This window comes from Salvia hispanica, chromosome 1 (assembly GCF_029641045.1).
Source record: "Salvia hispanica isolate PSC_SH4W2 chromosome 1, Shi_PSC_v1, whole genome shotgun sequence".
NCBI classification, from domain to species: domain Eukaryota; kingdom Viridiplantae; phylum Streptophyta; class Magnoliopsida; order Lamiales; family Lamiaceae; genus Salvia; species Salvia hispanica.
In genome coordinates this window covers 59,963,761-59,977,600 of record NC_142692.1, presented here as the reverse complement: position 1 = coordinate 59,977,600, position 13,840 = coordinate 59,963,761, and the positions used below count along the sequence as shown (strand labels likewise).

General features: G+C 42.4%; 1 protein-coding gene and 1 pseudogene across 1 annotated transcript; both read right to left on the bottom strand.

Annotated features, from left to right (window-relative positions):
* Window positions 1-6,524: 6,524 nt before the first annotated feature.
* LOC148934246 (uncharacterized) lies at window positions 6,525-7,163 on the bottom strand (annotated as a pseudogene).
* Window positions 7,164-10,508: 3,345 nt separating this feature from the next.
* On the bottom strand, window positions 10,509-12,828 carry LOC125185593 (galactinol synthase 1-like). Its single transcript, XM_048082156.2, has 4 exons — window positions 12,411-12,828; window positions 11,291-11,611; window positions 11,081-11,215; window positions 10,509-10,902 (listed from the first exon to the last, which is right to left on the bottom strand). The coding sequence occupies exons 1-4, from the start codon at window positions 12,738-12,740 to the stop codon at window positions 10,690-10,692; spliced, it is 999 nt and encodes a 332-aa protein (XP_047938113.1). The 5' UTR covers window positions 12,741-12,828; the 3' UTR covers window positions 10,509-10,689.
* Between the last annotated feature and the right edge of the window lie 1,012 nt (window positions 12,829-13,840).

Below are 13,840 nucleotides of genomic sequence, written 5' to 3'. Positions count from 1 at the left end.
ACTGAGGTTTCACCTTTTTAATCACATAGGCACATATCACAAATCAGATTCAATACAACTCCTAACTCATGCATGTCTCAACGTTTTTCCCTTTTCCCACCGATCTATTTTTAGCATCATTAATCAATCAAGGTCATGTTTCATCATATAAGTTCCATTCGCATCTCAACTCTAGATCTAACATCAATATATGTCACACAAGAGTATTTTACCAACATACATACAACACACACACACACACAACACGCACGCACACACACACGCCACACACACACTCGCCACACTCATGCATACATATTTCCATATCCCTTTTATCCCACTTTCACTCAATCAAGATGCATGAGGGATCAAGAATACCGATTAATCGGTTAGAAGGAGAGGAATCGAGTAGAAAGAAGAAGATTAATATAAGAATACCTTTTTGAGAAAAAGGAACGGGAGAAACTAAGTATTAGACTCGGTTCTTCAAGATTCTTAGATCAAACTTCAATTCTTCTTCAAAAGATGACAAAATATTGGAGAATGGAAGAAAAATTGGAGAGAGTGAGAGAGAAGAGAGGGGCGTGTACTATGGGGAGGGGGGTGAAAATTATGGGGGCTAGGGTTAGGGGTCTCTCTTATTTATAGTGCCCAACAAGATCTTTAGGTAAATAAAAAGGATATTTGGTAAGATCTTATTCTCCACAATTAAATAAAACAATATTGTGGAGTAGGGAAGAAGAAATAACAAAAATAGACTCTAGGGCAAAATCTCATAGTTTTCGAAAATTAGGCTTTTAATTAGCCAAGATTTGTTTTGGTATATTTTACGGAGTAGGATAAAATATCACGGAGCAAAATAAGAATAAAAATCTCTCATGGGAGAAAGGAAATAGGCGTGTATTTAGCCTTTTTAAATAAGGCATGGATTTTTAATATTAACTAAAATAAGATATGGCAAGATCTCTTGAGGTATGGAAAGATTTGGTAGAATATTTAAATTCTAGGTATGGAAGGAAATCAAGTAAGGAATCAATTAAACAAGCAAAATAATATTTCCTTCCCTACATGGGTGATTTTCGAAAATCACCTAGGAAATAAGGGGCTCGATTTTTCTCAATAAAAATAAGGAATAATTGGGTTTTGGATTTAATTTGGATAAATATCCCAAGAATTAAATTAAATCCGGAAAAATAGAATTCCTCCTTCAAAAAGGTCAAGGGTTCGAAAATCTCAATATTTAGGTGGCTAGTATTTACGGAAATTTCCTCTAATATTCTCACTCACCCTTAAACAATTAATTCACCTCATAAATTAATAAATCACATGCCACATCACATAATCCACAAGTTTGACTTTTCAAACTTCCAACGCAAACCCTAGACTCGACTTGGTCATAGCAACTCATGCAATAAATGCATTCATAAATTCACGTCTCCCACGTCATCAATAATTAATTTTTGGGCTCTAAAAAATTAGGGTTTGGAAATCCGGGATGTTAATTCATAAATTCACGTCTCCCACGTCATCAATAATTAATTCATAAATTCACGTCTCCCACTTTTATCCCGAAATTTGGAACCTTTATGGAAAGAGTTCCGGGTATAGTTCCATCATCTTATCCTCAAGCTCCCACGTGGCTTCCTTGGGCCCGTGGTTTCTTCATTGTATTTTCACGAAGGCAGTAGATTTATTTCTCGAGGTTTGGACCTTTCGATCCAGGATCATCTGGGGTTGCTCCTCGTAGCTCAGATCCGGGTTTACGGCAACTTCCTCGTAGCGAATCACATGCTTCAGATCGAACACGTATTTTTGCAACTGCGACACATGAAAGACATTGTGCACATTCCCAAGGCTGGGCGGCAGCGCTAAACGATAAGCTACGGGTCCTACTCCTTCAAGAATTTCATACAGCCCGATAAAATGCGGTTTCAGTTTCCCTTTAACCACAAAACGTGTTATCCCTTTCGACGGGGATACCTTGAGGAAAAATTTATCGTCGTCTTGGAATTGTAAGTCCGTCCGTCGGACGTCAGCGTATGACTTTTGTCTGTCCTGGGCTTCCTTCATCCTCGCACGGATTTGTCGAACGATTTCGACCATCTCTTCGACTGCATCGAGTCCAAGTGCCCTTCGTTCGCCAACTTCTTCCCAGTAGAGCGGAGATCTACACTTTCTTCCATAAAGTGCTTCATACGGCGCGATGCCGATCGTTGCTTGGAAGCTGTTGTTGTAAGCGAACTCAATCAGAGGGAGTGCGGTCTCCCAACTTCCGCCTCGGTCGAGCACCATGGCCCTTAGCATATCCTCTAGAGTTTGTATCGTTCTTTTGGATTGTCCGTCGGACTGTGGGTGAAAAGCCGTGCTAAAGTTTAAGCGTGTTCCAAGCTCGCGCTGTAGACCAATCCAAAACTTCGAGGTGAACTTCGGGTTACGATCAGACGTAATCGTCACTGGGACTCCATGTAATCGCACGATCTCTTGAATGTAGATCCAAGCTAGCCTATCCGATCCATGGGTTACGGGGATAGGTATGAAGTACGCACTCTTGGTAAGCCGATCTATGATCACCCAGATCGCGGTGTTCCCTTTTAGGGTCCTTGGCAACGCCGTCACGAAATCCATGGCGATGTGCTCCCATTTCCACTCGGGTATCTCTAGCGGTTGTAGCTTCCCGTACGGTCGTTGGTGTAAGACCTTCACCTGTTGGCAGGCTAAGCAGCGGTCCACAAATGCTGCGATATCCCTCTTCATGTCGTTCCACCAAAAGGACTTCTTCAGATCCTGGTACATCTTTGTGTTCCCGGGGTGAGCAGTTTATGGGGTTTCGTGGGCTTCTCTCATGATCTCGTTCTTGAGTCCTTCGTCGTTTGGCACTCACAATCTCCCTTCGAAGGTGAGAGCGTTGTCGGAAGCCTCGCTAAAACTTCCGGATTCACCGGTTCTTACTTCGACTCGAATCTCCACCAACTTCGCATCCATCCGTTGTGCTGCAACAATCCTCGTCCTTAGGTTAGGCTTTACAACTAAAGCGGCGATTCGGCCCTTCACGGTTTCGGGTGTCCTTACTACTTCTATTCGCAACTTACTCAACTCTCGTACCAAACTTTCCTCTTCTGTCAGAAAAGTAGCGAGTTGCAAATGGTCTCTACGGCTCAAAGCATCTGCCACCACGTTCGCCTAGCCAGGGTGGTAGTTGATGCCACAATCGTAATCCTTTACCAGCTCGAGCCACCTTTGTTGTCGCATGTTCAGGTCCTTCTGCTCGAAAAAGTACTTCAGACTCTTATGATCCGTAAAGATTTCACACCTAACTCCGTAGAGGTGGTGCCTCCAAATCTTTAGGGCATGCACTACTGCGGCTAACTCTAAATCGTGGGTGGGGTAGTTCAACTCGTGCGGTTTCAATTGTCGTGACGCGTAGGCGATCATTTTGTTGTTCTGCATCAACACGCATCCTAATCCGACCTTCGAGGCGTCGGTGTAAACTACGTAGTTCACTCCAAGCTCTGGCACAGCTAACACTGGTGCGGTGGTCAATTTCTCCTTCAAGAGTTGGAAGCTCGCTTCACACTCCGGTGTCCAGTTCACCTTGATCCCTTTCTTGAGTTGCTGGGTCATCGGTCTCGCTATCTTGGAAAATCCTTCTATGAACCTTCGGTAGTATCCTGCCAAGCCCAGGAAACTCCGAATCTCGTTCGGTGTCGAAGGCGACTTCCATTATTGTACCGCCTCAACCTTGGCGGGGTCCACTCGGATTCCTTCTGCTGACACAATGTGTCCTAAAAAGTTCACCTCCTTCAGCCAGAATTCACACTTGCTGAATTTGGCGTACAACTTCTCGGTCCTCAACGTCTCCAACGCGATTTGTAGATGCTCTGCGTGCTCCTTCTCGTCCTTCGAGTAGACTAGAATGTCATCTACGAACACTAGGACGAACTTATCCAAGTATGGGTGAAATACTCGGTTCATCAAGTCCATAAATACCGCGGGGGCATTCGTCAGACCGAACGGCATCACGACGAACTCATAGTGACCATATCTGGAACGGAATGCGGTCTTAGGTATATCCTCCTTTCACACTTTCAGCTGGTGGTATCCGGACTTCAGATCCATCTTAGAAAACACGCCGGCTCCTCGGAGTTGATCGAACAGGTCGTCTATCCTCGGCAGTGGGTACTTGTTCTTGAGGGTCAACTTGTTCAACTCTCTATAGTCGATACACATTCTCATTGACCCGTCTTTCTTCTTGACGAAGAGCACCGGTGCGCCCCATGGAGAAACACTGGGCCTAACGAAACCTAAATCCATGAGCTCTCGTAGCTGTATCTTGAGTTCCTCCAATTCCTTAGGCGCCATTCGGTACGGTGCCTTAGATACGGGTGCGGCTCCATGTTCAAGGTCGATCGTAAATTCTAACTGCCTATCCGGCGGCGGTCCAGGTAACACCTCGGGAAAAACGTCTGGAAAATCTCGTACGACAGCGACGTCTTCGAGCCTCCTTTCCTCCTTCTCTTCTCCGTGGAGATAGACAAGCTAGGCTGGGCGTCCTTTCTTCATCATCGCGGTGGCTTGTAATGCGGAGATTATGGCGGTTCGTCGGTTCATCGAGATTCTGTGGTACACGATGGGTTCCGTACCCGGGACTTGTAGGGTTATATGCCTCTCCTTACAGCGAATCGTCGCAAAGTTCGCGGTTAACCAGTCCATTCCTAAGATTACGTCGACATCTCCCATCGCTATAACTCGCAGATCGTAAGCAACTAACTTAAGTTCTCCCAGTACGATTTCTACGTTCGAGCAAGTTCGGGAAATCTCTACTATCCCTCCTACTGGTGAGGACACCATCATCCAATGTTCAGATTCTCTAACAGGCAAGCTCAAGGTATGCACACACAACTCAGATATGAAAGAATGCGATACGCCTGTGTCAAAAAGCACAACAATGGGGGTATCGAGGATTTCACCTATACCTGCCAAATTTCCACTCTCGTGATTTCCTTGCTCAATCCTGGGCTGCTTCTGACTCATGGCGTACGCTCTAGCCTGGTCGGGAAGTCTTGGGCGGACCGGCTGTTGTTGCCGTTGAAGTTGATCCCGGTTCGCTCCCAAGCCCGTTGGTGGCGCCCTCGGCTGCTGACGGAAACCTTGATTATTCTGCCTCGACCCGGTACCCATGTTCTTGCTCGGACACTCTCTCGAGAAATGACCATTCCCTCCACAGTTGAAACACCTAGTCGGGTTCGGCCCTCTACACTCCCCAAAATGGTACTTGGCGCAAACATTGCATTGGGGTGGCCTGGCTCGGGGGTCGCTCCTCGGATTGAACGAAGTCTGCCCTCCTTCGTACGGCGGTAGGTTCTGGGTGGGGCGGTATCGCTTGCTATCATAGTGAGTCCGACTCTCGTCCCACCTCCTCTTATCATGGTTAGGGTGTGGCGGGGGTAGTGCTAGCGTAGTGTTCCCCGCATTCCTCTTCTTTGGCATTGCTGCCTCGACATCCAGTGCGAGGGCCAGCGCCTCGACGTACATAAGGGTCCCACGGACTGCCAATGCCATCCTAATCTCATTCCTTAGGCCCTCACGAAACTTATCGGCCAGCTTCTCGTCGGTATCCGTCTGCTCCGGCGCATAGCGGGTCATGTCACAAAGCGCGCGGTCGTATTCGGTCACGGACAGACCTCCCTGAGTGAGGTTGTGAAACTCAGCTGCTTTTGCCTTGCGGTAGCTTTTGGGTATGTACTTGTCATAAACCTCGGTCTTGAAGTCCTCCCATGTCATCCCGTCCACTCGATCCTGGGGCATGGTCTTTAGCTTAGTATCCCACCAAAAGTCGGCGGACCCGGTTAGTTGATGCGTCACACAAATCATCTTCTCCTCGTCGTTGCACACCAAGGTCCTGAAGATGCGCTCCAAAGCGCGTACCCAAGTTTCAGCCTTTGCTGGTTCACCCATCCCATCGAAGGTAGGAGGCTTTTGGTCTAGGAACAGCTTTACGACTTCCCTATCTACTCGGGGAGGTGGTGGTGGCGGCCTTGGTTGCGTCACGCTTTCTTTCTCCGAAGCCTGGGAAGTGGGTTCCTCGTGCCTTACGTTGCGTCTAGGAGGCATTCTGATTCATTTTCACTCGAGTTGTTAGCATACTTATTCAAACCCATAATAGTGATGTGGTATATTTGAAAGAAAAGTTTAACTCCTTCTACAAGTAGGGTCCAAGGAAAAAACCACACAATAGCAGTTGTAGGGAAAACAGTTGCGCAAGAGAAAGCATAATAAAGTTGCACCACAAGATGGAAAACACTTGGAAGAGAATAGATCGAACAAGTATATTCACGCAATAAGGATAGAAAAGAGTGAAGACGGCTCATTGCAAGATGATAAAATAAAAAGGTGCGAATTCCCCATTAAATCTCAAAAGTGGTCTCAAAAGGTCTTAGTACAATGAACGAAAAGGAGCGAAACAATTACGAAAGGAAATGACAACGTAAATAAAGGTTTTAGAATTCAAGACATGGGGAAAGGAAAACAAAATCACTATTCAAGCACTAGACATCTCCGCCCTCGTCCTCTTCCAGTTCTTCCGACTCTCCAATACTTTCTTCGTTCGAGCTCTCTCCCTTCTCTGCGGGTCCCATCTCCTCGTCTCTCTTCCCGTCGCTTAGGGGCGAAGGAATTGAGGTAAGCATCTCTTCGGCCTCTCTTATGATTCTTCGAGGGGCCGAAATACGCATCCTAAGGGTCCTCCTTTGGGGAACGCGAGCGACGTGCGGCTCCTCATCATCGCGATACTTCATTCGACGCGCTGCTCCTGGCGAGTACTTTTGCGTTGGCGGATGGAGTGGAGGTCCGTCAACGGCGACAGACATGGCCGGAAGTAAAACTCTTATTAGGCCAACGAAGTGTCCTCGAGGCGTGTATTTGGGTGGGCTAAACCAGGTGTAGGATACTGAGGCTTGAGCGGTCCACTCGCTCCAAGGGGAAGGTAGCATATGGATAAGTCGCATGATTCCCTCGTGATGGGTAGTTCCATACGCGTAGGCGTCCAGCTAGTGATCGTAGAAATCGGTGACGAAGTTCAGGAGGAACTGTTTTCCGTCCCATTCCAGCTCTCTATAGCGTTCCACCGGAAAGTTTCTATTCTTGGCGTAACGGCGACGCATAAGGGCGTGATAGGGTTGAACCATCTATATAAAGAGGAAAAGGAAAAGTCAGCACCGCCACAAAGGGTGGAAAAGAATAACAAGTGCGTATGGTTCCAAGTGGTGCTGCGAAAAAGGATAGACATGTGTATGAAAGCAAAAGATGGCGGTACGAAGATAATATCGTCGGGCGTTCTCGTTCCTAAGGCAGCTATTCGCGCGTTTCCTCTCACGATTCGTCGAGTTCCATAAACACTAATTGCCTTATCCTAGTCATTCCACGTTTCTATTGTTGGTACAAGCGCTGTGATCGTATCAGGTCTAAGCATCGCAACATTTCAACATAGTCTCACGTAATCACATTCGCATTTCACAATTTTCACAAGTTCTCATACACATTCGACAAATCATCATTCGGGAAGCATCGCTTCACATTCACTATATTTCCAACACTCATGGCATGCTTTTCACAAAAATAACATTTTCCACCGAAATTTTCAAGAGCAATATATATCAATCACAAGTCATAGTAATATTTTGTACCTCTTTCTTCGCGGTTGAACGGGACGAGTTGCGGTGTTGAGCCTTCCATATTCAGTTCGTTAGAAAATGACTACAAGGACAACTTAAATTTTGAAAAGACTCTTGGGTCCAGAGCGGAAAGAACTGAGGCTCTGATACCAACTGTAACAGTCCGCCTTCCTAGGGTACAATAAATGCGGCGACTGCTACCAAAACGGACTTAAAAGAAGCAAACATAGGCTAGGGTTTCATTTAAAGAGGCTTGACCTAAGTATTAAACGAGTTACCAGAGTCGCAAGTCAAAGGTTTAATCAGGAGAAATAAATGAAGGATAAGTACTATAAAGTATGATCAAAACTGAAGGGTTCAATAAATCACAATGATATCACAAGATGTCTCAAGATTCTAAATCGAAAGGGAACAAGTGCAAAATGTCCAAATAATACTAAAGTGTATCCAAAACTCACGGAAAACGACCAAGAGAAAGTGCAGCTATGTATGAAGACACAACTACGCTTGAAGTTCAAAACATCCATCTTAATTAGTTAACATGCTCAACACACGCCACCGCTCGTCGCCGTTCAACCTGCACATAAGGAAAACACATGCAGGGCTGAGTATTTTGAAATACTCAGTGAACTCGTTGCCAAAACATTTTATAAGCTATGCCCCCCTTACCAAGTGAACTCGAGTTTTAAGCAGTTATAAGAGAATATTACGAGTATCACAAAAATATTTCCATAGACTGGCCAGTCAAACAACTCCCCACTTTTCTCATCAATTTCCACAATCTCAACATTTCCATGGTGCGACGAAAGTGTGGCCACACTTTTCACCCACGAGACCGGCCGACTAGCAAGGACGGCTCCCGATCCCACCGTGTACACAGCCTGGTAGGGTTTGCGGCCCCGAATTCGTTTAAACATATCCATAGCCCTATAGCCCAATGGAGCGAACTCTCAAACTGGGCATCAGGCACACAATATCACAATAAAACAGACATAGGCATGGCATAACAGTAAACCTCCCTTATTTCTCCACATTCATAATTTTGCACATAAAAGAGTTTAAGAGTAAAGCCCACCTCGACTGCTCAGGTTTCAAGTATGTTCTTTTCCGTGTTATCCGGCTTCACAACTGAGGTTTCACCTTTTTAATCACATAGGCACATATCACAAATCAGATTCAATACAACTCCTAACTCATGCATGTCTCAACGCTTTTCCCTTTTCCCACCGATCTATTTTTAGCATCATAAATCAATCAAGGTCATGTTCATCACATAAGTTCCATTCGCATCTCAACTCTAGATCTAACATCAATATATGTCACACAAGAGTATTTTGCCAACATACACACACAACACACACACACACAACACGCACACACACACACGCCACACACACACTCGCCACACTCATGCATACATATTTCCATATCCCTTTTATCCCACTTTCACTCAATCAAGATGCATGAGGGTTCAAGAATACCGATTAATCGGTTAGAAGGAGAGGAATCGAGTAGAAAGAAGAAGATTAATATAAGAATACCTTTTTGAGAAAAAGGAACGGGAGAAACTAAGTATTAGACTCGGTTCTTCAAGATTCTTAGATCAAACTTCAATTCTTCTTCAAAAGATGACAAAATATTGGAGAATGGAAGAAAAATTGGAGAGAGTGAGAGAGAAGAGAGGGGCGTGTACTATGGGGAGGGGGGCGAAAATTATGGGGGCTAGGGTTAGGGGTCTCTCTTATTTATAGTGCCCAACAAGATCTTTAGGTAAATAAAAAGGATATTTGGTAAGATCTTATTCTCCACAATTAAATAAAACAATATTGTGGAGTAGGGAAGAAGAAATAACAAAAATAGACTCTAGGGCAAAATCTCATAGTTTTCGAAAATTAGGCTTTTAATTAGCCAAGATTTGTTTTGGTATATTTTACGGAGTAGGATAAAATATCACGGAGCAAAATAAGAATAAAAATCTCTCATGGGAGAAAGGAAATAGGCGTGTATTTAGCCTTTTTAAATAAGGCATGGATTTTTAATATTAACTAAAATAAGATATGGCAAGATCTCTTGAGGTATGGAAAGATTTGGTAGAATATTTAAATTCTAGGTATGGAAGGAAATCAAGTAAGGAATCAATTAAACAAGCAAAATAATATTTCCTTCCCTACATGGGTGATTTTCCAAAATCACCTAGGAAATAAGGGGCTCGATTTTTTTCTCAATAAAAATAAGGAATAATTGGGTTTTGGATTTAATTTGGATAAATATCCCAAGAATTAAATTAAATCCGGAAAAATAGAATTCCTCCTTCAAAAAGGTAAGTGTTCGAAAATCTCAATAGTTAGGTGGCTAGTATTTATGGAAATTTCCTCTAATATTTTCATTCACCCTTAAACAATTAATTCACCTCATAAATTAATAAATCACATGCCACATCACATAATCCACAAGTTTGACTTTTCAAACTTCCAACGCAAACCCTAGACTCGACTTGGTCATAGCAACTCATGCAATAAATGCATTCATAAATTCACGTCTCCCACGTCATCAATAATAAATTTTTGGGCTCTAAAAAATTAGGATTTGGAAATCCGGGATGTTACACTAACAAAAACTTTTTCCAAAGTTATGTTTTTTTTTTGTTTTTTCCTTATTAGACGTGTGTAGATATTACGTGTAATGACAATGTTCTTACGTAAAAATATGTAAAAACCGAAGATCATACATTATATTACATTCAAAACGATAATAAAAAATTTCATGAGAAAAGAAAATTCGACAATGATAGTAGTATGATGGAATCCGTGGCTAAAAAACAAGCTGAAATATAATGATATTGTGAGGTGACAGATAGAGTTGAATAAAATAGATATTTTCATAATAACTGCAGTAGAACTCTTACATTCCAATACTGCTTAATTAGTTTAATTCATTGCATTACACATTCAAACACAAGACAAACTTGGATATTTCTTGAGGATTTTCACACGAAAAACAAGCAAATTAAGTTGGTCATAGAGATAGCAATAGTAGTTGTTTAGGCAGCGGAGGGCGCTGGGACATAAGAAACCGCGGGTTCAGGGAGGGAGGCCAAGATGGATGGCTTGGAGAAGGATTCATCCGCCTCCTCCTCCGGCTTGTAGTCGAGGGATTCGTCATTGTAGATGTCCCACCATTTCTTCACCAGCATCTTGATGTCTTCTCTATCCATGTTAGCCTCCTCCCCAGTGTACCTCCATGGCTTCGATCCCTGAAAAACCCAATTTCGTATCAGAATTTGATAGAAATCCACGGGTTCCATCCTAAAACCAGTTGGTCATAGGAGGAGTGGACCATGAGACTTATATAGTGATTTCAGTTCTATTTGTACAGCGATGTGGGATAGTTATATTATACTATATTTTAGTTTCAATTGCCAACAGAATTACCGCAGCACAGTAGTGGACAACTTTGGCCTTCTCGAGCTCGATGTTCTCAGGGTGGCGCCACAGCATGGCGAGCACCAGGTTGTAGATTGGCGGGATAGGTTTGTAGATTGGGTTGAAGAAGGTGTTCAGGAAATCCTGTAGTGTGAATTAATAAAGTAAGTCTATTGAGTGGATCAAACTCAAGGTTTGAGTGATGGGATGGTCGTTTACCTGCTCAGCAAATGGCGTGGTGGGGGCGATCTGGAGAGTCTCGAGGAGGGTCTCATAAGTAGCCTTGCTTGGTTCGTGCACGAACATGCCCGCGTTGAAGTAGAGCGGGGGAGGGGGGCCCATCTCAGCCGGCCAGGTCACCTTGTTAGGGCATTGCTGGCAGTACCCAATGGCGTATTGTGGAGAGTGGCTCCATGTTTTCTCGCAAAAGCAATCCATAACGGCGTAGAAGTAGCCGTCTGGGGTGTCCATGAGGTGATCGATGTTTTCGAAAACTTGGATGTCTCCATCGAGGTACACCATTTTGCTGTACTCCAGAAACTGTAATTGTTTGGAAACAAAATGTATATATCAATAAATTGGATAAAAGCAGCTATGTAGTTTAATTAATTATTTAGGTCACATATGAAATTGGAGGGTAATAACTGATTAATGTATTAAATACTCAATAAAAAGACAACATAGTTTTTTTTGGCTAAAGATATTGTTGCCTTCTTTTGTCCTAATTGTTTTTGTCTTGATTGAGGTGTTTTCTAGGTGCATGACATCTTTGGCATTCTTTTTTGTCTTCAAATCCTATTCCCTATCATATGGTAAAAAGGTGTCATGATTTTTCGTAAATTTAGGTGGTCAGAGTTTCTGTGTTTATATATATATGGAGGTAGATATTTATGAAGTTGATCAATCTTAAAAGTAGTCTCATACATGACCAATTTAAACCCTTTGAACACAAATTTGTGTTTCAAACAAATCCTAATTTTAGAATAGGAAAACAACTATGCAAATCACTTTAATAAGCATAAAACTTTTCGAAAGTGTATGCTTTAGTAGGTAAAGATTTTCGACCAAACATCAGCAATCAAATGCATATGTTAGGGAAGATCGACTTGTGTTTCAAGATTTATAACAATATCCAACCAAAAAAGCATTTTAATTCATAAAATATAACTATTGCCTACGCCAATACTTTTATAGACAAATGAATATAAATTTAAAGGTTGTGTCACAGTGATCTTTTGGCTGAGACATCAACCACTAGGCCAACTCACGCACACTAAGTCGTACTTAATACTACACCACGTAACAATAGTTCCGTCATGTGCATGAAAAGTTTACTTACGTTCCAAATACGAAGCTTGGAGTAGTTAATAACGTAATACGCCATGGCGAACTGAGTCTGGTTGGCCGGTGGATAGACCGGCTCGATCTCCTTGACAATGCAGCCTTGGGACCTCAAGATCTCACGGTGCTCCTCTGGCACGTCAGGCAAGATCGCCACGACCAGCGGGTAGATGCTCTTCACCTTCCTCAAACCTTTCGCCAGACCGACCACCCCTTTCACATAGTCCCCGGTTCCGGCCAAGAAAGTCACGTATGCCTTCCTCGACCCAAGGGCCGGAGTCAGTTTTCCGATGGATAAAGCATCAGAAGGTGGCACTTTAGGGGCCATTTTTTTCTTTTATTGCAAGATTTGTTTTTGCCAAAGACTTTGATGCACAAAACCCTCTTACTTTTGTCTTTGGTGTTTTGTGGAGCTTCTATGCCATGATTTCAACTTGTTTAAATAGGTCGAAAATGAAATGTTCATGCATGTTAAATTCACTTGAAATGAAATGCAAATGAATATGCAACTCCTTTTTATTAAATGAAAAAAAAATAGTTATGTATATATTCATCTATTTTTCCTTTAATATGGGATCAATGAAGTGGTATTCTACTTTTGCGATGTGTGTTGAGAGAATGAATAAGCATTGATCTCGCCGTTGATGGAGCCTTATCACCAAGATCAACGGCTTGGATTAAATGGGTAGGGTCGTGTTCAATTGGTATTTGAATTGATATACTTTGGATATACTACTTTATTCCTTTTTTTTCTTTTTATTTTTGTGTTATTTTTATTCCTTTTTATTGAAATTTTGTTATTAAAAATAGTAAAGGCATGGAATGATATATGGCTGTAGATTGGGAGTCGTTGTCTTCGTGGAATAAATATAAAGGGAAGATAAATAAATTAATTTGGAAATAAAACAAATACTACGTACTCCTATTAATTAGCAAGCAACGCGTGCATTTGAAATTCGAATTAGGTTTTGCAGGCATGTTTTTTTGCTATATTTTCTCTGAGTCGTGAATGTGTTTTGTTCCCCAACGTGGTTGACTCAAAAAGGCAAGGTGAAAAATACATCACATTAGGTGTTTCAATCCTTTTCAATTAGGTGTCATGTTAAAAAAAATCTATGTTGATGATAAACAATATTTAAAAAATAAATAAATAAATATAATAATAATAATAATAATAATAATAATAATAATAATGTATCATGTAAAAAAAAATCTATGTTGATAATAAACAATATTTAATAATAATAATTATTATTATTATTATTATTATTATTATAAACACGAGAGGTAGTGCACTGGAGCGAAGACTCACGTAACATACATTCAAATTTATGAATTGAGAGTGTTCGCTATGCGAAACGCATTGCAAGTTGATTTTGGTGAAGGACGTCACGAGATGGAGTGAAGGCTCACGCGCCTCCCCCTCGA